We start from the raw sequence: 25,875 nt of genomic DNA on the forward strand, positions 1-25,875 counted from the left end.
TTCTGGGAGTAGAATTAATTCATACAAATAGTACTAATAAAGGTAATGTAAAAAAATAGTTTAAAAAAGTCACAATTAAAGCTAAAAAAAAAAAAAAGTCCATTTTTGGACATTGTAACTTTCACCAAGGCTCTAATATATCTTGTCAAAGTGACAGTGGGTACCTGTGGAGAAGCACTGGATGTTTTTTACTCAGCAGAAACTGTGAATAAGTTTGATTTAACTGAGGCAGAGAGGCTGCAAATTGATTTCTTGATTCATTTAGGACACAGTCAGAGGTAGCATATAGAAAGCCCTAGAGAGAAGAGGACAGCATTATTGTTTCCTTCCTTAATAGGTGTAAAAGGTCGGAACTCTGTCAAGTGGCGGCAAGTTCATCTGTGTAAATGTAAGGTATTTGTCCGTCAGACACATCGATTGCTCAATGCAAAGGAGAACCAGAGGTGATAGCCTCAGCAGCAGCTGACAGCTTGCTGCCTCCTCCAGCTGGGGGAAGGAGATAACGGGGGGATGCTGAGCCAGCCCAGCCCTGCTGCCAGTCGCACCACCACGCTCAGGCATGCAGGCTGCAGCTGCACTGCTGACAAATCACAGGAGGTTTATTAGTCACAGCCTGCTCCGTCTTGCCTAATACTGCTTCATGAAGTTAACAGTTAGTTAAAAATTCATTCAAAATTAGTTTACAATTAGTTAAAAAATAGTTTAAAAAAAATCAACTTTAAAGTTATATATTCTCACATCCCTCTCTCAAGAGAGGAAATGAATTTAAAGAAAGCAAAAAACCCTTTTCAAGTTTTAAAAAGCTGAAATGCTAAACTGTACAGTTTTCACACGCAAACCCCACCATTTTTATTTTTAAATACTGGCATATTTGTAAACAATGGTCATAAAATGCCATGGAAAAAAATTTTTGTTTTAAAAGTTTCATTCAAGTGTCTTGCACTGAAGTCACAATGACATAAAGATTTTTGGAGGGCATACCTTGAGAGTAATTGTTTTAGATCTTCAGAACTTCTCCATTAGGTAGCTAGCTATAGATGTATATTGGTAAGTTTGCACAAAGGTCTGTGCATTTACCGCTATTTATCATTTATTTAAAAAATAAACTACATATTAAAAAAGGAAACAATTTGATAGCATGTTCATTAAATCACATATAAGCTCCTTAATTTGCAAACATAAGTTGGGGTTGGGTTTTGATCATTTACAAAATGCTTGTTGTACAGCAATAGTCCACTAGTGATACTAACAGTATGTTAAAAAACGTCCTTTTTAGTGCTGGAAATTATTTTACAATTTGAACTTCTGAAATACTTCTAAAAATGCAGTAACTGTATATATATTTAATGTTTTGTCTTCCAATATTCATAATGCTCTCTAACTCTTCCACTTCTAAATCTGTGATAAAGAAAACAAAAATAATTATGTCTTTCTCTTGTAACCTTCTTGCAGGTTAAAATTATAGCAGGGGAATCTTTTACCACAATTTGAGATTAATTTACCATTTGCTGATAACCTTAAGCAAAACCTATAGAATTCAATTTACTCCATTAAACTTAACCCAGTCAAAGACCCTTTCTAAAAACAATGAGAAAACCAGGAAGAATCTTGGTTGTCAGACGGGTAAAGTGATTAACCTCCAAGTACTTTCTATTTTGCACTGGTTCTTGTATTGAGCCAATCTTTGTGATATTTGTGTATCAGTTATGAAATTGTGCTAAAATCTTGTCAAAATACATTATCTTGAAATATTAATTTTCTTCCAGTTCTTTTCATCCCTCTGCTTCCTACACAGAAAAAACCCCTTTGTTTTGGGGATATTGTCTAAGCATTCTAAAGAGGAAAGAGCATTTGGATTTAGATGTAGAGAGGTTGGAAGTAGTTCTTAGATATTGTATTAATATGCTCAACAAAATGAACACTATACAAGAAAAAGCCCTGTGACGTGAGAAGGTTAACCTTAGCCTTGAAAAGAAAGAGTAACATCTTTACTAAGGAGCTGAAGCCATAAACATGCTGTAAGCATCCCAGTCACTCTCCTACCTTATCAGGCATTTTCCCCCTTCAAACCCTCTCCTCTGTGTACAAGTAGTAAACAACCTGGAAAAAAAAATTTTTTTTTTTTTTTTTTTTAGTTTGTTCAGTTCATAGCATATGATTTCTCTGCTCAAACAGCAAACAACAAGAAGGGCTGACCAGGGGCAGCAAAAGTGGACGCTGTTAGAAGAGGGAAAAAGCAGACTATAGTCATGGTGCTACTGAAAAAACTTACGTTAAAATATAAGCTACAATCTATCATTTAAGAGGATTGCAGAAGAGCAAGGTAGTCCTCTGAGGAGGTAAAAAGGGGACTTCTTAGAATTCATTTACCATTTAGCACAAACAGAACTGAATTTTTAATAAAGAACAATGTTCTACTGAGAGCCGATGGAGGAAGTGCTCTTCAAGGTGAAGTGCTTTCATTGCAGATGAATTATGTGGCCTGTATACTGAATCAGTTGCTGTTTCCACAAAGATGGTGTTGTAAATCCAGATAGACTGAATTGCAAGAATCCTGATAACAGATCATATTTTGCTTTAAGATTACCTTTTCACTAACTCTGTTTGGTCTCTATTTGATCCTAGCTGGAAATAGTTCAGCATCCAGTTTGATATCAATATTTGAAAAAAAATCAAGTGGTGTGATCCACAGATAAAGATTCCCTCTTTTCCTGTTTATATGAACCAACTGGATTTATATGAGAGAACTTTTTTTTTTCTTCTGATTGTCTTTAACAGAGAAAGATATTCCTTTGAAGTATCTCAGAGAATTTGATCAGCTTGGAATTTTTCAACTTTGAAACAGCTCAGAGTTCAACCATTTCTTCAAGGTATTTTTTTTTTTTTCTTTCAAAAAAATTGCATTTTTAAGCAGCAGTACTGTTCTATTTATTTATTTTAAATATTGCTCTGTGCATTTTGTAAAACTCACCTGATGGCACGATGTCCCAAAAGGTAAATTCACAAGATCTAAAATCCCTTATCTACTCCCTGTTCTAGCTGGCATATTACCTCTTTTCTTTTGGAAGTTGTGTGTGAATGTTTCACACATTTGTTTCTTTTAGTTTTACCTAATCCGTCTTGACACTATTTCAGCAATGAGTAGAGTCAACACATTAGGTTTATTGGTTACTCTACAGAGTAGAGCTTGTTTTCATGTTCTACTAAGAAAGTTTGAAAGCCTTTTGTTTATTTGTTAGGAAAATTATATTTTCTATCCAGCGGGGACTTTTTGTTTTGTTTTCACATTGCTATGTTAGTGCTCTTAGCATGGATAACAGCCCTGGCCCCTTCCCAGAGAGGGGGATTTGTGTGCTGTGCTTAAGATTCCATAGCACCATGCCAGTACCCTGTCCCTGCTTCTACTCTTTTGTTACTGCACGGCTGCGAGGGTGAAATAGTACAATAACATAATCAGCATTACCGATGTATATTTTGAGTCATATTTCAGTTAATGGCAAGGAGGTCACAAAAGTAATATGAAGGAAAATGAGAGGGAATATGTATAGAGTTTACTTTCCTGGCTGACAGTTTTTGGCAATAACAGCAAGAATCAGGACTAAAATAGTTTTAGTGTTCTTTTGTACATCCTTCTCTATAGCAAAACCATGAGACCAGGGAGTAATCCCAGTTTATCTCTACATGAATTTTCAGCCAGTTGTCTAAATACTTTAATCTCAGGGTTTTTTAAACAAAGCACTAGTGAAATTATAATGCACTACTGAATGAAGTTTCAACCCAAGGAAATTGAGAACCGCTCTGTATTTTGCAAATAACCTGCACAGGAAAATACCCTTCCATTCATTACACTGACATATGATGTCCTTTGTGAAAGCAGGTAAATATATTTCTGTGATTTGGGTACTGATTTTCAGAGTGGCTTTTTAATTCTGCGTGTCCAGTGGACAGATACTTTCTTTAAAATTAATGCTTCTGTTGAAGGCTAAATAGGCTATAGCATACACAATACAAAATTTATATGCTCTGTAACAACCTTTGAGGGAGAAAAAAATCCTAACTAAAAACCCTGTAACAACTAGTTTTATATCAGAAATTCTGAATTATAGGACATCTTCTAATAAAAAAACATTTTCCATAAGAGAATTCTAAAAAGTCAAAATGTGCTGAACAGTAGTGGAGGTTGGAGAAGGGAGATGAGAGGAAACCTGTCATTAAGACAGTTGCCTATGTTATCTCACAGCTCATGAGAGCTTCCTGGACAAAGCAAAACTTACCTAAAACCACAAAAAAACACCAACCCTTCTATTATTGTATGGGACAACAAAAGAAATTTCTAATAGTGGCGTATCTAACTGTCCCCTGTTTTCTGTCAATTTTGTTAACAATCTTGTTTTTATTTATCTCAATAGTTTTCCAAATCCTGTTGCCTCTCATGTCTTTTATCCACTATTTACAAGTCCTGAGCAAGAATCTATAAAAGGCCCCAAACCACCTGAAATGAGAGGAGATAGCTGGTATGACACAAAATGTAAATCTAGTGATAAAGTCTGATACCATGATGAGCGGATAACGGAATTCCACCCAGGGAGAAATATAGTTGTCAGTCTGCTCTTTGAACTAAAAGTGCAGGGGAAAGATTCAGGTTCAACATCCTGCTGAAAGCTGGCACTAGAATTAAAATGCAAGAAAAGAATGAAATAAAGCAACATAAAATACAATAAAACTGTAGTGGCAATTCCCATCTGGGCTGTTCTTTTCACACTTGCAGGATTAAAATGAATAACTGATGTACTCGGGAATTTCATGAAAAGGAGCTACAGAATTCATTAATCTAGAGAATTAAATTATATAGAATTGGTTCTTTAAGACATTGAAGTTATAGATAGATTTGATGATTAAAATGTCCCTATCTATTTACTAGTGTGAAGTTCCCAAAGAATATTTATGATATTTATAATATTTACCAATGCTATTTAGGAAAGTTGCAGTGCAGCAGGCCTGGTTTACTGTTTTAATCTGCCCAATTGCTAGTTGTTGCATAAAGCAGAAGGTGTGGGGAAGGAGGGAAAAATCAAGCAGACAGAAAAATAAAACTGTTATTGTTCTCAGCGGTAGTGGGTGATCTCAAATCAATTAGAAGTAAAAGATTTTCCATTCATGATCAAGAAGCTGAGAAACAGGGAATTGTCTGAACTAAGCAAATATATAATTATTTTTTATTACTTAATTTTGTCACATTGACACCACCCAGCATAACAGTTGACTATGTGACAAGACTATGTCTTTTAATCCAAAAGAATGCAGTGCCCCTAAATAAATCACACTGTCCATGACAAAATGATTTGATTCATAACACATTCTTCAAGAGATTTCTCCAGTCTTGCTCTTCCACATCTTTCTTGTTACCTGAGCAGTGTCACTGCAAATTATATCTGTGGACTGACAACAGTAACAATTGCATCCAGTCCCATTGTTTTCACTAGACTGCAAAATTCAAAGTGTGCTGTCCTCTTTTACTGTTAAATCTACATGGCTTTTATGGAGTTTAACAGCTCAGTTTGGGGAACTTTTTCAAAATAAACTCTTAATAAATTAATAATATAACTCACAACCTCTCTTAACATGGAAAGCACTACTGTTACCATACCCTGGTTTCTTGTTCCTTTTCATTCCCCTTGATTTTTTGATTGGCTTACTATCCAACATACAACTACTTTTGAGACAGCATAGGGCAATCAAATCCCATTTTTCACTAACTAAGGAACTGACACCTATTTATTAAATATATATATAATCCATTAACGGTGGACTTTGTAGACCTAAATTATTTAAGACCATTACTGTCTGCAGGATATGAGTTCTGGCTTATATAAACTAGTGAATTAAGTCTTTGTCCATTCGGTTACTATGGCAACTTTATGGACTTCCCAGTTTCAGCTGGCTTGCAATGAATTAAAGTCAGAAACTCTGACAGACTCCTGAAAGAAGGGAAATTATGTGGATGAAACTAGCTGTAAGGAAGTGAGATATCCATAGAAACTTATTTCAGTAATTTCTTTTGTAAGAACTTATTTTGGGGGCAAATTTAAACAATCTGACAGTGAATCATGGCATCTTTGAGAGCTCATGCATATTCATATGTTTATATGCATTGAAGTTATCCACTCTGCTGTGTAGGAACCAGAGAATGCTCTCAGGCCTGATAAAGGAAAGGAAATGTCTACAAAGCAGGCATGCTGATGGTCAGTCCAAGGCCAAGTGGTGGTTTGAAAAGTCCACTCATTTCAATGGACTTGAAGTGCTATTTCTTCACTACAAATTTTCATGAGCCACTGTGAAGGGATGAACTTTGAAAGAAGTACCAAAGTCTTATGCATCAATTTCACAAAAAATACGCCTATCTCCATGAAGACGTCTCTTATTTCCTATCCTGGGGTTTTCTTAAAATATTACTTCCTAGAAAAAACTCCCCCTGTTCTCTCACAAACATAGTAATTAATGCAGTGATGGATGGGAAATACAATCTATGCTTGGTTTTCCCGCTCTTCTCCATGAGTTGCTAGCTGAATTTACAGAGACATATAAAAGTTACCAATATAAATAGTAATAAAATTTACTGAAATGGTGGTGACAGAAATAGTCCTGGTCATATTTTGCCAACCAAACACCATAAGTCTCTAATTTTTATAGGCGAATTTCCAAGGTCAAACATTGCTTATTATATAGCTGCTTCTATTTAAGAAAATTAATACAGATAATGGTATGTAATAAGTTGTAGAAAGTCAATTTTGCCTGTAATATACTTTCAAGTTTCATTTAGTTTGGTATTGGTTGGTTTTGGTTTTTTTGTGGTTTTTTTTTTTTTTTTAATTTTACCTTGCTACTTTTTTCTTTATTCAGAAAATTTATTCAGGAAATTAATGTTTCACCTTTACACATTCTTATTTAAAAGAATCATAGAAACCCTGGAACTGTTAGATCGTCAAACATGTATCATCTGTGGATAAGTTTGCTATTTGCAAAGGCCTCATGTTTCTTAGTTCAACTCCCAAGCCTTCTGTCTCCTGCTTTTCAACACAGTTCTTCATGGATCTTTGACATCTTCTCAGCCTACTTCTGCCTTCCACAAACTCTGCTCCTTTCTTGACTGCAAAACTTCTTTTGGTAGTATGCATTGTGACACTTCATCATCAAAGTCTGATAACTCCTGTAATTTTCTTAATCCATTCTCTTACCTCCTTTGTTCTGGAGAAATTACTTTGACCATGCAACACAAAGCACTAATGTCACAGCACCAACATCAGCCTTTGGTGGTTTTAATATCCTTTTGAAACAGCTGGGAGACTGCTTAATACTTAATTGAGTGCTCTGCTGCTTTATACAAGACATGGGGCTCTGGCATTGCATTTCCAAAATTCCTACAGATTTCAGCTGAAAAGACACAAAACCATTCCAGAAGTAATATTTCTGAATAACTTCAGTTGAGCTAAACTGGTATATGTATAGATTTTAGCTAAGTCTGACTTTTAAAGCTGAGAGGAAAATCAAAACATGCAGAGGACCTACCTGCTGGTTTCCACAGCCATGCTCTATGGCAGTGGGCACAGACCAGGAGGCAATTAATCCTGTGAATATCTCCCATGGACTGAAAGGCCCCTAGCCCAGCACACTTGGTGCTCCTTTCCAATGCAGGTCTGACTCCATGTCTAGCTCCTTTCTTTCCTAATCACTGAGTGAAAATCAAGTCTTGCATTTTAAACACCAGGCTCTCCTAGTCTCTCACGTCTTACCACTTACCACTCACCATGATTCCTACCCTACTAAAGTAATCCTAGCCAGGATTTACTGAAAGACTCCTGTTTCCGCCTTTTTCCTCCACTTGCTTCTTGGCCTAAGAAGCTTCTTCAAATGAAAGAAAAAGTAGGTGATGAAGTTTAAAAATGTTGAGTTTGATTGTGCATTTTAACGCTCTAGTAATACATAAAGTACTGAGGATACGTGCTCAGTTGGAGATACAAAAGCTAAGGCTACAAAGTGCATAAGTGTTCTTGAAATTGGCAAAATTACCCTCTGAATGACTCACAGGGACTCTGGCTCAACAATATAATACAGTACAATTTATTTTTTACAATAGGTTTCTATGAAGTAAAATATCAAAAGAAATCTGTATAGAGAGGTCTGATTGAGAGATAACATTGAACAGAGAAGCAACAGAGACTCACACAGGTAACAAGGGGATAATGACGTACAAATATTAGAGAGAGAAAAAAAAAATTGATAGATGCAATAAACTGTTATTGCAGAGAAGTTACAGTGGTGGGGACAGAACTGAAAGGTCAGTAGATAGTTCATCAATCTTAGGTGCAAACAGAAAACCAGTTTTTAAATGAAGAATGAGAAAAAAGTGGGGAGGGACCTTCAGTGCCTCAACTTCTCAGTGAGAAAAAAGAATTCAATGTAGGCTAGGAAGAGGAAGAATCGTGTTGTAGTAAGGTAAAAACTGGTTGGAAAAGGAAAGAAATGAATAAAAAAAAAAGAAACAAAACCAAAAACAAAACAGAAAATATGGAGCTGTAACAGAATATTTTGCCATCTTCAAAGACAACTGGGTGTCTGGCTTTCTTCTATCCAGAGTATTAGTCCAGAGGACAAGTAATCTCATCAACTAATAATTAGCTGAAATAATATCAGCTGAATTTTGAGGTTTACTTTAAAGTCTGTAACCATATTGAAATTTTAATCCAGTTTTCCACTGCTCTCACTGCTTTTTTTTCTTTTTTTTCTTTTCCCTCTAAAATAATGTAATACACTTGAGGAATGATCAGTATTTAAGGACCTGAGATAAAAGGGTGTTAAAAAGACAGCATTTTACCAGAAGTATGTGTGAGTGTTCAAGGTACCAAATAATAGCTAGGAATTTTTCAAAGGCTGTTTCCTACATAGTTATAATACATTACAAAAACCACCCAAAAACACAGTATGACCTGAACAGTGACTTTTAGAAAGGCAAATTTCAACACAAATTCTAGAGGTGTTCCTGACTTTTTGATTAATGGATTTTTATTCAGAAGGGAATTTATAATTAATAAGAATGTCCCAAGATACCTTAATTTGATTCCAGGTAAGGACTATGTTGAATGATAATGGAAGTATAAAAAGTATTTTCCTCCTTCATTTTGCAGGAAGAGATATGTTGCATGTACCAAGTAGCAAGGTGATAAGAGAAAGTGGAATTTTATTTTATGGATAAGCATGAAAATAGTGGACAAAATGTATGCTTTGAGATATCATAGGAAGAAAAGGTAATTTGACTATGAAGAGTGTCAACACCTAGGTCCCAGATACTATGCAACTTAGATTTCTTTTTTTTTTACCTGAAAATATTCTCTGATGTGTTAGAATATAGGAATATCAGATGGGTCTAAAGTAACTCATATCCTTTAAAGATAGCTTTAAAGTCAAGAATTTTTGGAGGATGCAATATCAATAGCTAGAAAAGGCATTCTATTTTTAAGACTTTTTTTTTTTTATGACTCCTATAAAATGTGATTCCATTAGAAAAAAAAAAAAAACAAAACTTTAAAAGTATGCACAATTTGCAAATCTGATGGGGTTTGGTGGAATATATATATATGGAATATTTTATGCCATACCTTGAAACAGAACAGAAAAGAAAATAAATCCTTTTTGAAAATCTTTGACATGAAATTGATTATACAACACCCTTTATTTGGCCTGGGTGACCTAATGCTCTGTTCCTATCCTGTTCTAAATAACTCAGTGCCTGGAAAGTGCTTACAAAGTTTAATGGAATCAAATAAGAACCACATTGGATTAATATATCTTCAGTATATGAGACAGATAAAAAAAAGATATTAACCTTTAATGTAATTGATAGAATGAGTGAAGAAAGATGAGAAGATATGTTCCTGGTAGTGGAGCAGAACAGTGAAATATTAAAATAAGGAATAAGGGAAAGACAAGCCTCTGCTCATTGAGACCTAAACAGAACTGAAACTGAGGTTACTCCATTGCAGGAGATAATGGAAGATTCGTGAGCTAACTAAACTAAGAGAATAGAAAGGCAAGAAACAATATTATTTTTTTAGCAAGTTTGTCAATAAAGTCTTTTCCATCTCTACTTCTCACTATTCTGAAAACTACAAATACTCTTCAGTTTGTTGTCTCTATGAAAAAGCAGGCAGATTCTACCCTTTCTTACCTGGTATTGCAGCCTTTATGAGGGAGGTGCATTTTTTCAGCATTTTTCCAATTGACTTCCACTGTGGTGCTGCACAGAGTGCATGTATATATGTATGCGAGAGACATTGTCTGTTCATGAAATTAAATTGTGTCTTTGAACTGTATTATGTTTTAGAGCAAATTTTCTAGCTTATAATGAAAATCCTTAATACTGTAAAAACCAATTATTCCCTGCTTTATTTACCTTGATGTGTTTTATTAATAAATAGAACATGAAGTGAGTCAATGAAAATAAAAAAATTATCTTTTTTGCTTTCCTTACTTTTTTATGTGAAGGTATGGTTTCTTTAAGTGCTTGTAAGGGACGGTTTTTATGATAATTTACTTTACAAATGAGTCCTGGTAAGTTTCCTCAAATATAAGCATTTGAATCTGATTTCATTCCAGTTTGTGGATGATTTCATTTAAGGGTGTTTCTGATTTATCTCATTTTATGTGGAAAATTGGCTCTAAAGCCAAAACCACCAGTTTAACAATAAATCAAATTATAGCGAAAAGCATCCACTTAACTGAAATGTTGAAGCTTCTTTTTATCCTTGGGTGTTTCATGTTTGGAGGAATTAAATCTCCTCAAAAACCATGGGAAAGGTGAATTCATTGCACTATTAATTTTAATGTACGAAAAGGATAATTATGAATGAAAGCAGAAAGAGGAACCTGAACCCTAAAGAGAGTTTTGGAGCATTTCATAAAGTGCCTTCCTGAAAATCATTTGGCAAACAGATTCAAGTGTGAATCACAGAATGTGGTCCTTTTTACATCATTATGCTGACAAGTGGTTCTTCAGTACTGAGTGGTATCCTGCAGAGCCGAAAATGTTCCAGTAGGATTTGCCCAGTGAATCAAACATCTTGTAATTGGATATGCTACTTCTCTACAATAAAAAGCAAATGCCAGAAGGCAAGAATTTCTGTTTTTACTGTGTACATGTGTTAGTCTTCTTAATCAGCAAAATATTTATGCTAAAAGACATGGCTTTTGTCATAATTTTCTATAGTGCAGACTATCTTAAAAATAAATAATAGTCATAGTTAAGGAAAGCTACAATTAAAACTAAACATTTACTTATTTTTAATGTAGACACTGCAGTGTACCACAACTACTGGCATAACTGAATCTTTTAGCATCTCAGCATCTGTTTACTAAATTGATTTTTTCATCAGAATAAAATTGCTGAAGCTATAGAATGACTGCAGAAAATGAACATAATTTTTCATAAAGTTAAGTCCTAAGGTAAGCATTTCAATTTTTCTTTAGCTAGGAAGCATCTGGACCAAAAGAGGATGTAGCTGTATGGCAGAATAGTGTGTGAAAAAGAACTAAATATAATCATTAATTTACCAGTGTTTAGACAAGAGACACAGATATTCTTACTTCATTTTTCCTTTCTTTTTCTTCCTTACAAGAAAGTGAAGTAGGAATATCTGTGTCACTTGTCTAAGAAACCACTCACCAAATAACTTCTATTGTTTAGTTAATAACATGTAGGAAGGCTATGCTTCCGGAAGAAAAGATGCCACACCAACCAGGGAGAAACCTTAAAGGTTTAATTACCTCTGGGGAGTCTGCTGGAGCTCTGTGTGTGTGTCAGTGTGACATCCTTGGTGATACCGGCTGGTCCCTTTGCGGGATTTCAGTAGACTCCAAGAAACCTTTAATTTTTCTTTATTACTTCCTGATGTTCCAGATTTAATTTTAGTATTATCTTGGTTCCAGCTGAAAAAACAGTAACGCACACACTCACAGGGAAAATTTGCAGTAATACAGGGTTGCTTTTGGCTCCACTGATACGCAGTGTTTACCTTAACCAGCACTCCCAAAAGTCACCGCTGCAGAATGAAAGCAGTCTGGCACAGTCCTGCCCACCAGCTTATCCTTCCCCACACACTTTATTCCATTGATGGGAATGGTGTGGGTGACTCTTTCTTTGTACCCAGAGACTTTTTAGATGGGTTGGGTCATCTTTACCAAGCTGTTTATAAAGGAGCTCAAAGGAATTGCAACGAGAGGACTGGGGTCTCCTTCTGCCTTGGGCATGACTGAAGTATTTGAGGTTGCACTTCCAGCTCTCTGTAATAGGATTGATAACAGTGAGTGAAATAATGATTTCGTGTTTCCAAATTCATGAGAATCTTTGTCCACAGAGTCACAGCAGTGGCAGCAGTCACCTAAGGGAAGTCAAACATAGGAATGCTGAAACAGACCCAGAAATATTGAGTTGGTCCCAGCTACACATATCTCCAGCAAACTGCAGATCAGCAACCAATTACTCAGCTCTAAATATACTTGTGGAGCAAGGTTGAAAAAGGCAAGAGACTGGCTATCTCATTTTGTATGCTCACGTCCATTAGGAAATAGGTATTGTGCAGCCAGTTTTATATGACAAAGTTCAAACAGAATAGAATAGCACCAATAGTCACTGGCTTTAATTCAGAAAAAGGTTATTTCTCCATGTTGGTTTGCTCACATCTTTTGGTGATTAATATAACTCCACTAAGGGAATGAGAACGACCAAAAATACTGTGGCGTGAGGTTGTAAAACATAGAATATGTCACCCCATCCTCTATACTATCTCCTTTGGCTTGTGGGCTGAACAGGGAAGAGCTCTACCACTTGCTTTCTTCAGTCACTGCAGGAAATTTCATCCTTCACCTTTGGCCCCTTCCCCTTCATTGAAAACAAATGTCTTAACTTTCCCCAAAGTTCCCATAGGCTTTTAATGAGAGACATAGGATTTGAAGAAATAAATAGCACAATTTGATACTGTAGAAGATGGTTTTAATCTCTAGTATGGACAGATTTCTGCCTACTGCTTGTCTTGCTTTGAAGACTCAGGGGTTTGTCATCTGAAATGGCATCTGGACTTCTTCTACAGTGCCACAGGTATTCTAGTAAAATACTGGGGTTAATATACTACCTGGAAAGATAATCAGTAAACCATTATAAAACAATAGGAATGACAGGATTTCTAGTCAGTCAGCTCCACACTGATTAAAATTCACAGACTTAAAGGCACTAATCAACTAACAAATTAATTTCTCTAAAGCTATTTTGTCCATGTATAACTGACAGATAATTACTCTGGCAATTCTATATGACAGTTTGAAGGCCTTCCCTAATGGTACAATAACATATTTACAAAATGAAGAAAATAATGTACCAATTAAAATGAAGTTAAATTTATACCACATTCATAACATCTAAGTAATTGCTCTCCATGTAAGTGAAGTGCTGGATGACTAGGAGAAGCATACAGCTGTACTGTGTTAGTATGCACTACCAGTCAATATAATTTGGTCAAACATCACATCAAGACATGCATTAAAGAAGACATTTCTCAAGGTTAAGCAGTAGCTTTTAAAATAGCTAGTTGTGCAACAGACTAGCAAGACTATTGTTGGTATAGCTCTAAATAATTGACTGAAGACATTATTACATTTTCGATGTTAGTTCTGATGGCCACAGTATAATTAAATTCAGCACACTTGTTAGATGTAGCATGTTTTTTTTTTAAAAAAAAAAAAAAGTGTGAAAGAATAGGATTAAGTCTACTACTTTGCACACTCTGGAAGATTTTATCATTGTACTACACAGATTAAAAAAAATTGACCACAAAACATATGCATTAATTAAACTAGTTGAGATATATATATATATATTACTAATTCTTTAGGAATTCTAGAAGTAATATAGCCTAGGTGTCTACCTTATAGTGGGAAACCTAAATTGGTCAATGAAAATTAGTCCATATACAGTCTTTTCTGGAAGGAAAATAGAGCAGCACCACTATAATACACTAGAATTATCAGTAATCAGCCATATAAAATGTAACTAGGACTAATAGCCAGTAGACATAGTACAAATGAACAAATGTATAGTTGAAACTATGAAGGTTTTTATCCATTCAAGCTTTTTCTAACACAGTAATCTGTAGGTGTTAGTTACAAATACCCATTCCTCTTTATCCTATTAAGTGAAAATTAAAGATAGAAACATACAAGGGAAACAAATTTCATTATAATCATAATAACACTGATGTACTAAACAGAACTTGCAACTGAAACATCATGTTAGGCCTCTGCTTGAGATAAGAAATATGTTTCAGAAGCTGCATATTAATTAATTAGATTGGCTTACATGAATATTTCCACTTTGTTGTTGTTGTTTGCTTGATGTTATTAAAACAAGCAAAGACAACACCAATCTCCACAAAAGGAATGACTTTCAGTCTCGCATTTTTGGTTCTGCTCAGTACTTGTAAGGACAGAGAGATTTGTTTTTCTCAGGAGTCACTGTTTCAAAATCCTGCTGTAAAGTAGGATCAAGTACATATATGAGATGGTCCTAATGGTATCTAGTTAAGGAGCATGTGCCACGTCCATTGTTACAATGTTCCGGTGTTTGTTACCTCCTAATTAAAAAGACTTGTATTAAATTATGGGGGTTTTGTTGAAAATTAAGCTGTTTTTCCTTATTCTTCAGCTAACAGTACTGGAACAGAATTTATCCTCACATTCACTGTAATCTGGGCTTTTTTAATGCTTTAGAAGGCTGCTGTTTTGTCTGCCCTTAGTTTTTTATTTTTTCCATGAACAAATGCATAACCTCACTATATCCCAGAGGCTGTATTTTTAAAACCTTTTATTCTTCCTATTGTTATTCTTGCAATGCTAGGCAGTAACAGGTATTATTTTGTAATTCATTGACATGGTCATAATTTAAAATAAATTACTATTATTAAAACAAAGGGAATTCAGAACTGAGTCAGTCTACCAGGACACCTAAAACTAATATCTAGTTTCAAATGGTGACAGAATGTCTCTTGGTGATGGTTCGAGAACAAACCTGACAAAGCACTCTGCAACTTTGTGCCAAGAAGGTAAATCTGTTCCTAGTCTACAGGGAACTCATGATTTTCATTCGGTATAGAAGGAAGATACTGTTTTAAAAGCTGTAGCCTGCTTATTACAACTGCAGTTGACATTCTCATTACTCTGCTTTAAGTATCAGTCTTTATTATTGCAATCCAATGCAAGTGAGAAAGAGTGGAGATGTACTTCCTGAAGAATAGGACAGGAGCAGAACAATGGTCCCTATTTCTCTCGTTCCCTTGGGAAATTACTAGTGATAGCTCATTTGCTCATCTCTGATAACATATTTGTCTTTTTTTTCAATAAGAGATTATTCTATTAAAAATTATCTATTTGTGCATATTACTATAACACCTAAAAGCTCTGTGCTTTTACTAATCCTCCCTTCTGCTGCATGTTATAATTATAACACAGAGTACAAGGTCATTTCATTTACAAAGTCCTTACAAATTGAGTGTAAAAGAAGAGACAACTGATGGATAGGGAAAGACAGAGGAGTACAAGGGAATAACGAGACAATACGAGTCACTGTGATAGGCAGCAGTCTCAGCACAGAATCACTTTAAACACTGTGAACACTTTTTTTCCTTTAAGTAGGTAACACTGAAATTTAGATTTTTTAAGGAAAGACTAGAAATAGAGGAGGGAATAAGAAATTAGTTTCTAGATATTTTACAAGACCTGTTTCTGAGAGTGAGTTACAGTCTGTGGAACAGAAAGAAGGTGATTGTTTCACAGGGGAACAATTGGATTTATAAAGAATGGCAACATGTGCTGGCCAGAGGCTGGAGGCAGTGTCTCAATGCCAAATGAGTAGGAATACGTTGGAAGCAAATATGCTTTGAAAGGTCCTGAAAGTAAAGGCAAATTGAGTATGTCTGATATAGCAAGAAGAGAAAACCAGAAATACATATAACTCTCAATTCCATTACATAGCTTTATGGGTTTTTTACAATAATTTGCCTACTGTCTATATTTTCAAGGTAAAATCTTTTTATACAAGTAACAGTGTGCAACATGTCAAAATCTAAAAATGTTTATTCCCCCCCACAATTTGTCCAAGACATGACACTTGAATCCATGTATAGGCTATTATCATGAATTAGTAAAGAAAAGACACTGAAACAGACCAAAATATTAATTATGTTCTTTAAGGTGTTCATTGCTGATGGCTTACTGCTGACTGCATTGCTAACAGGAGGCCAACAGTAGACCAGCGTAGCCATATTCTGTACCCTCACTATGTTGATGTGTATACACGGTGTCTGTCAGATGAGTTTGATAATGAGCGTCTGTTTGGCATTCACTCTGCATGAAATACTGCCCCCCAAGCCTGAAATACTTCATTGAACAGGGTGGGCAGTGTCAGAACAAGTGGCCAAAACACCAGCTAATGGGTAGCCAGAAGCATTTGCTATGGCCCAGACTGAACACCTGTCTCCTCGTTTAAATACTGATTGAAATAAATTTCTTTATGATTCCTCAGAAAGTTCTCTTTGACTATTCAGCTTGCTTTGTTTGAGTTGTCTGTCCTTTGGTATGTACTGCAATAAAATGAATGTTCATTTTCAAGATTAGTTTCTGCGTAAATTACTGCTTAGTGTTAAATACACCTGCTGTACAGAGACACTCTCCAAGGCCTTTGGGCCTTTTAAACCCCACTCAAGCTTTATTTGAGAGCTGAGTTGAGCTTTGTTGGCGTTGTCTTCCATGTCACAAATGTTATTCTTGCAGCTTTAGGAACATAAGCAATTTTCCACAGAAAACTGAAACAAAAAAGTACTCAAATCACATTCGTTCCATTCAAGTCTCATCTTGCACTGTTACAGCTTTACAGTTGAAAAACAGAGAATGTTAAGAAATTGGAATGTGCACTTTAACACCTACAATTTTATATGACTTACTGTTAGAACTCTGTTATCTTTTTCTCAGTAAATACACATACACAGATTACATTTCAACAGAATGATGTTCAACGTTATGTAAAACTGCTGGAAGGAAAGAAACAGTTGTCTGTATGACCTGTCTGTCATTTTAAACAATTATGGCATTTGCCTTTGCATAAGGATGGTATTTATAACATTATTATTTACATCATGATCTTAAAATAGATAAATTCATATTTTATCCTGGACAGGTAAAAGTGTCATGGATTTTTCAGGCCTAAAGTAAATGCAGCCAAATATTTTTTCCAGTGTGTTTTACAAACTGACTGACGTGATAAATTCATAAGCCAGACTGCTCCCTGCATAGAAATGTTATTCTTCAAGGTTAAAGCCTTGAAAAGAATGGCTAATGCCATTGCCAAGTAAGATTTTAAGACTTGAAAGGTATGTGGTAAGGGTTTTCAAAATTTTCCTTTTTGCCTCATAGAAGATGGTCATTCTTAACTGAGCATTGCCCTTTATTTAAAATTCAGAGTTTCATTTACTGTACCAAAAATCACTGAAAAGACAATAATAGCACATAGTTTGTGCAAAGCCTTCATTTTCTGAAAGAATATTTTGTGCCACTGAAACTAGCTGCAGAAACATACAAGTTTCAAGATGCATTTGCCCTTTGTTTATTTGAAGACAAGAATGTCAGAAGTGATAAAATCAGTTAAGACAATTTCTATTGACCAGGACGGAGAAAGTTGCACATTTTTTTGCTGCTTCTTCATGGTACCCTACCACCTTCGGCATTTTTGCAGACATTTTGCTGAGTTGGGAAGGAGGGAAAGAAGAGGTTAAAAAAAAAATCTGCACCACTCTGTTTCAGCTGTCAGTCATCAGGGCCACTAAGGCTAGATATTCACCCTTCAGGCAGTTCTGTGACTGCAGTTGAAAATGAGCCCCGTCTAAGCAGAAACATACAATTATTCCAATCAAATTATTTCTAGGCTACACAATACAATTACCCAGCTTAATTTGAAAGATGAATTAACTGAAGGATGATTTTTCTTTTTTGCTTAGAGAGTCCCTGTGTAGGATATTCATAAAGGAAAGTTGAACACTTGACTTTCATGACAGAGTCTCTAAGAGAATCTCTATTTTAATCAGAAACAGACTTTGTTTCAGGTCTTTCCTTTTAGAGAGAGGAGAAGGTTTTAAGACTGAAAATCAGCTCTTATATTAGCACAGAATCAATATGTAAAAGTGGCAAGACAGAAGTGATGTTTTGTCAAAGATTTTTATTTTTTTATTTTTTTCTCCTCTTCCACAGATGCAAATTGATTGAAAGAAGGATTCAGCATGAATTGCTCCACATTGCTATCTCTCGTGCTGATGCTTGTTCAACTTTGGCCTTGCTCTCCAAGCATGCAGAACCGCAGTGCTCAAAACATAGATCAGTCTTTCACAGCAGTTCGAAGAGTGAAACGTGGCTGGCTATGGGAGCCACTTTTTGCAACTGAGGAACAGACTTCAACTGTGCCTGTGTATGTTGGACAGGTATGATAAGTAATGATTCAAGGATGGTACAAGGTTAGATGTAACATTGCTGATTAGCATCTTACTACCTTGACTTGCAAGACCAAGCATCTCCAGTGGCCTGGAATTATCAAGATAGAAAGAGGAGCTCAGGGATCTGTAACTAGGCAGCACAACATCTCTCCTTTCCTGTGACCTGACACAGGGTCAGAGAACTCCAAAAGCTGGAGGTCATGACAGTACCAAGGACTTTCCTTCACCTAGGTCAGCTGTCCTAGGAAACTCCACAAGGAAACTCCACATTCACTCTGTTACTAAAACTAGTTCTATTCACAGCAGGCAAAAATATCAAGCTGGAAAGTTCCTTTCTGTCTTCTGAATGAAAGTTAAGGACTCATTTATCAACATCTGGCAATTTGCTTGTGCTATTTTTGGCACTGCATCAAAACAGCCATACTGAGTGCAGTGTAGTTTACAAACAGTATTTAGCATGATTTTCTATTACACTAAGTAGCAGCTGATTTACCCCTCATTAATTTTTAATGAAGCAGATTAATACTAAATCCTTTTACCACTGAGAAACTACAGGAATCTGCATGGTTCATTAGATTAACATAGGTTTAGCACAACGAGCAATTATTTTTCACCCTCCTTTAAAAATGTGCTTTAAGATAATTGTCTTAATGAGGCTTTATCTGCCCCTTTCTTCTCTCTCTGCTTATTATTGTTATTATTATTGTTATTATTATTGTTATTATTTATTTTTGTATACTAGAAGAGATAGTAATCTTGAGATCTAGTTTTCTTCTCTTTAAGGCACTTTCTAGATGAATGAACCAAAATAAGTTTAACTGCTAATTAACTAGCACTAAAATTTAATTGGGCCCAAAGGGTGAAGTGCTCAAAATTCATTAATTACTTTTTCACATCCCCTTCAAAGTAACTACTATGGAAGTGTGATGTCTCACTTCGGAAAGAACAAGTGTAGACATACTCATTTTTTAATTATTATTACTTTTCCCATAGCTGCAAACAGTTTCCTGTAAAGAAACTTCATATATGTCATGTATTTTCATACAACTTTAGAAAAATTTCATAATCTTGCCTTTCTATTTCTCACAGGTAAACTATGGGGAATTTTTATTGAAGATTATGATTAATTTATTGCAGTCTAACCATTGTCTAATCAGACATATTTACTTGTGTCTTTTTATTGAGTAGAATATGCTTTCCTTTCAGTTAATGAAGTGATAGTCTATGATCAACACACAATTTTTTAATAAATAATGCCTTGAAGGAAACTGCATCAATGAAAACACAAAGGTAGACAGTCTCTGTTTTTAAGTCAGTATTCCATACCAACTTCTTTTCGCAGTCAAATTCAGAGCTCAATCTTCAAATTTCATTTAATACAGACTCATGAATCCTTTTCCATTATCATGTTTAAGAAAAATAAATGTGTCCATCAGCACTACAATGGCAGATATATGATGGCAAGTACATAAATTTTTGTTCCCAGTTCTCATTTACAACAGAAAGACCATTTATTCTTTTGTGTCTAGCTTAAAACAGGTAAACTGAAAACCTTCAGTATGCTTTCTCAGGAAATGTCACCTGTAAGAGACCTCTCATTTAACATGGTCAAGGTCATGAAAACCTTTTGGGGACAAATTATTCTGAGTGAAGTGGTTCAACACAGGTTATGTCTGAACAGCTAGTCTGAGGCATGCTTCCAGTCTTGGGGTTCGATGCACTCTGTGATCACATCTGAACCCCATTTTAGGTTAAAGATCTAGATATTCATCACTTTTCCCATGCCCTGGGATTCATGCCAAGGAAACCAAGATATATGGATCAAAAAGAATCTGTGGTGCCCCTTAGCCAGATGCCAAATTTGGATGGTGTTAAAATGAGTTCCGCCAGACCACTCATAAAGGGGTGAACCTGCCCTATGCTTTGCACACAACTACTTACGTTGAAAACGTTTGACTTTAACTTGTTCATATTTTAAACGGTTCTAAACCCCCTATCCTTGATAATTTTCTCTTTTGTACTGGCTAGGGAAATCAAGTCTGTATAGTTTAGGGCTTAAATACTCTGACACAACTCAGCAGGAACTGTTTCTCATCTGTCAGAGCAGTGTCCCAGCCACATTCTGAATAAACTATCCATTTGATGCATGCAGATAATTATGCATTATGAAAATCTTCTAAAGGCATGGGCATTGTTCCAAAGAAAATTTAAAATTATTTTTGCAACTTCAGGAACTATTAAAAAATATGTTGAGTAGATCCAATAGGGAAATGTGCCCTTTGCATCCCATAGTTACTTCTTTCCCACTCTGTGGCTGTATACCCTACACTGAGCTCTAGGGTCAATAAGCATGGAGCAAAACAGTGAGATTAATGACATCAACAGGTAGACATATTATTTGCATGTAAAACATGCTGCCTTGCAAAGGAAGCAGGCTGAATAGAACTTTTTTTTTTTTAACATTGGATTTTTCAATGATTATCCAGATTTTGAGAGATTTTGACCTCTTTTGTTCTAAACACTAAATATATAAATAAAAAATTAGAGCACACCTCATTGACTCCTCCACCACCTGTGTCAAAAACTTATCATCAAGTCTGTGCAGGAACCTGCTGGACTGTGTGTGCCTAGCTGTGTTGTCTTTCCAGCAGAAAGGGTGGTATATTTCCATCAGGGTGGTTGAAGTCCTCCATGAGAACCAGGGTCTGTGATCGTGAGGTTACTTTCAGCTGTCTGTAGAAGGCCTCATCGACTTCCTCTTCCTGATCAGGTGGTCTGTAGTAAACATCCACAACAGTGTCACTCATATTAGCCTGACCCTTAAGTCTTACCCATGAGCTCTCAACTCATTCTTCATCCACCCCTCGGCAGACCTCGATACATTCCAGTTGCTCTCTCACATAAAGAGCAACTCCACCACCTTGCCTTGCTGGCCTGTCTTTCCTAAAAAGTACGTAGCCATTCATGACAACATTCCAGTCATGTGGGCAATCCCACCATGTCTCTGTAATTGCAATGAGATCGTGGCCCTGCAACTGCACACAGATCTCTAATTCTTCCTGTTTATTCCCCATGCTGTGTGTGCTGGTGTACAGGCATGTCAGGGAGGTAACTGAGCATACATATTTCCCAGGAGGGGTGCAAAAGGATCCATCATAGCCATATACACCCTTGTATATGTACATATTGTTGACATTAACAGAACTATTTTGTTGGCATAAACAAATGCAGCTGGACTGCAATGGTCTCCAGGGCTCAGCTTCATCAGAAGAATCTTCATCATAAAGTTCATCTTAGCAAGACAACAGAGGATGCAGACCATCCTGGAAGGAAATGGAAAATGTCTATCAATTTATTTCAGAATAAATAATACAGGCTTATACCACAGAATGGCTTTTCATCTCTTTAATATTTCAACAGAAATAGAACACCACTGTCTCTCATACTTACATTTAGTATTGCTGAATAGAAAAAAATATATAAAACTTACAAAGTACACTTGCTATTCATAATAATAAAAAATTTAGATAATGTTTAATGACCTTTGCATCATTTTCAGCAGAAGTTTATGGGAGCTGATAAAGCAATGAACTAAAGTAGGTACTTACATTCATTCCCTTCATTTCAAAGTGACTGAAGCATCTTTTTTCAGATTTGCCATGCATTTATATGTCTGTTATATCAATACTCTAAAAATGAGCCATGACTGGCTGAAAATATGACAGTACACTCTTTTAAATATTAGTATCCAAGAAGGCTCACTAGTGACAGGGTTCACTGTAAAATGAAAACAAACAAAGCCTAAAATGAATATTCCAAAACTTTATTTCTCTCAAAATGTGGCTTATTTTTCTGTTTTGTACTTGCAGTTGAAATCAGATTTAGACAAGCAAGACGGCAACCTAAAATACATTTTGACTGGGGAGGGAGCTGGAAGCATTTTTATCATTGATGAAAATAATGGCAAAATTTACGTGACACAAAAACTGGATCGAGAGAAGAAACCCTTCTACACTCTAAGAGCACAAGCAATGAACAGGAGGACTGAGCTTCCTGTTGAACCTGAATCAGAATTTATTATCAAAGTTCGAGATGTCAATGATAATGAACCACAGTTCTTGGATGGACCTTATGTGGCCACTGTTCCAGAGATGTCACCTGAAGGTATGACATGCCATGAACAAAACTCTTTATTTCCTGATTTTTTCCTAGATAGCTATGTTGATATAAAATCTTAATAGCATATTTTATAGAGTGCCTTTCAGTGAGAAGGGAGCAAACTATTTTACAATCTTGGAAATTTGCAAAGGTATAGGTTGTGCATACCTCTACTTAACATCATTGCCTTTAAATATTTAGGTACCTACATGTATCCAAGTCCTTTTACAGAATCTGGATACATGCTTGGATTGACTATAGAGAGTTGTCTTTCCCATCAGTGATTCAGCCTTGAAATTGCTACTTGTTTACAAATATAACATTACCATTCAAAATAGGTAGAGTACCATAGACAGTTGATACTGCAAAGGAGATTTGGGGCTGACAGATGTCACTACTTTTTCAATCAGTATAGGACCCTAGTCTCTAGAAAATTGTTCAGTATATGATTATTGTTACAACCTGACAGCTTTTCAGCCTTCTACAAATCTGAAAGGAAAGTAGTAGGTACATAAACTTTAAAGTCCTCTGACTTCAGTTGACTCTTTTAAGGACATAAATATAAGCTTGGTTGAACTGAAAAGTACTCAAGAGCATCCTGAAGTCTACTCTGATTCTGCTTAATAATGAAACAATATGTCTTTATTACACCCTGTGTAGCAGAAATCGTATTGTACTGTAACTGGAAAAGAGTCACATTTACATCACAGGCATTCACCATTTCCCCTCCAAAGATAGGGATAGTTTCCTTCCTATATGTTCAGAACAAGAATGGTATAAAACTGATGTGGGGCTGATGTGATGACCACTCTCACACCATGCATGATGTCTACCTATTTACACTGCCAAGCCTCTTTCCTATCAGCCAGCTTCTCTTTGTTTGGATTAGATGGTGTGTAGTGAAGCACTGCGTTCTGATTTCCTAAGCACATGAATTGTAATTTTGCTATCAAGAGGAACAACTTAATCCCTGCACCTCTTCTTTCCCACTTCCACATGATCAAACAGACCTGTACTAGGATCTGTCATGTACCTGGAAACTTAATAAAACAAATACAAAGCAAAGTCAACATTGGACAAATATAGGTGTATATGTAAGTATATGTGTATATGTGCATATGCATACATAATGTGTATACACATACATTTAAATCCTTAAAAAAAAAAAGTGTGAATGCAGCTGACATAAACAAACATGTTATAGATACTGCTATCTCCAAATAACTATGTTAAAAATCAAAGGAAAACTGGATTCTTTAAAGCTTACAGAAAGAATCCCAGTCATCTTTTAAATTTGTACCCCTATCTCTTTTGGTTATTTCTATTGCAAATAATATTGAAAAGAAATTCAAATATTGTGCTACTTAAAACTGTATGAATTAATGAGGTCATTAAAGTAATAGCATCAGTGATCATAAAAGGTAATAAAAACTATGTTTCATTCAGCATTACCCATTCAACTTTTAGGGCAGATTCAGTGAATCTTTCACAGGGAGCTATAAAATTTATCCTCTTCTGCCAGCCTGGGTAGCAGTTGCAAGAAAAGGATATTCATGCCTGGGGTTTAATCAAAAGTGGGGTTAGTATCCTATTTTCTGCCAGGAAGCAGTAGCTCACCATCATCCAGCACTAGCTACAAAAGACATCCATTTAATCAATTTATTTCCTAATCACCCTGCTTATACAACCTTCTACCAGGGAAATCACTTTTGGGGGTATGATTATTTCTTCACTGCCACTTTCTTCCATGCAGACAGACTTATTCGTCTCAAGAGTTCTGCTTCTGAGCTCTTGGTCAAATAACTTTTTCCTGACACAATCAGTTGCTTGTTCAGAGGGTATTTCTAGCCTTTGCATTTTGCTTGTTCATTCAAGTTTGGAGACAAGAAGACAGGTGCCTTGTCAAGGACCTTTGCATTTTTTTATGTGCTCACAGTAACAATGGGCATCGTTCATTGTTTAGAATTATCTGGGTATTTTTATCTGGGATTACACAGATTTAGGATTTTGACAATGCCCTTTTTTCTTTTCTTTTCTTTTCTTTTTTTTTTTTTTTCTCTGTAGTAAAGTGTTGTTTATAAGGCATTTGGTCTCTTATAAAAGTGGTTTTAAAGTAGCTGATAATTTAGTATGGTTTGATGTATACTTACACAGACCTGTAACCATTCACAGAAGCATATCAAGAATTGACTTACAGATTACTTCTATTTTATCTTCCTGTCTTAGTGATGAGCTCCTGTCTTAATGATGGCTATATGGAAAAAAAAGAAAAAAGTTAGGTAGGGAGGTACTTATGGCCCAAAACAACAGTAGTAATCTTTCCCCGTATATTTCTGTTTCTCACCTGAAACCATCAACAAGCAGTTGACAGATCTATATTGACTTGAGTTGGCTATAAACTGATCCTGTAAAAATGAAAGGCTCAGCAGTCTTTATCAATAGATGACACAGTCTCCTGTGTCATCTATTATATATTTAAATTCCTAAAATACCTTTTCTCTTCAGCATAAGATTAATTAAACTGCAAAAAAACCTTAATTTATTTTGTGATATTCCTGTAAGATTATAAAAAAAGATTCCAGTAAAATGTAGAAACATATGAAAAAAACCAAACCAAAACAAAAAAACCCAGAAGTAACACCACCTCCCATTTGTCAGAATGGGTGAAAAATAAAACAAGATCCCTCCTTGCCTCCTATCTCAGACACAGACTACCTGAAATAGTAAACTCGCAGATTTGCAATCATCCAGTGTATGATATGTGAATCTAAGTCAGTCTTATGGATCTTGAAATATTTTCTACACTGCTTCTTCTACATTTTACCTCTCTAGCATTAATACCATAGCTATTTCAGAGGTCATTCTTTCACCTACTTCTTCCATGTAGACACTACTACACTACTGGCAAACTAATGCATATGTCTGGCATATAGAATGTAAGTGAAGTGTTATATAATAATATATACCTTAACAGTGGTCAGCTCCAATGGAAAAGCTGAACCACACCATGAGGACTTCTCTGGGCTCACTTACCCTGCTCCTCAAAGGGTAAAGACTGCAATTGTGAGATGAAACCTCTTTTAATGTGCATCCTAAAGCATCAATCCTTACAAGGACATTTCTAACCTCCCAGTAGATA

The 25,875-nt window shown here is 35.6% G+C and overlaps 1 protein-coding gene across 1 annotated transcript in view; it reads left to right on the forward strand.

The window, feature by feature from the left end:
• The first annotated feature begins 18,368 nt into the window (after nucleotides 1-18,368).
• CDH19 (cadherin 19) overlaps nucleotides 18,369-25,875 on the forward strand; it is a 41,836-nt gene continuing 34,329 nt past the window's right edge. The window contains exons 1-2 of the mRNA XM_075706458.1: nucleotides 18,369-18,566; nucleotides 22,448-22,742. Coding sequence (XP_075562573.1) covers nucleotides 18,369-18,566; nucleotides 22,448-22,742 — 493 coding nt within the window. The remainder of the gene's footprint in view (nucleotides 18,567-22,447; nucleotides 22,743-25,875) is intronic.

This window comes from Pelecanus crispus, chromosome 2 (genome assembly GCF_030463565.1).
Source record: "Pelecanus crispus isolate bPelCri1 chromosome 2, bPelCri1.pri, whole genome shotgun sequence".
Lineage (NCBI taxonomy): Eukaryota > Metazoa > Chordata > Aves > Pelecaniformes > Pelecanidae > Pelecanus > Pelecanus crispus.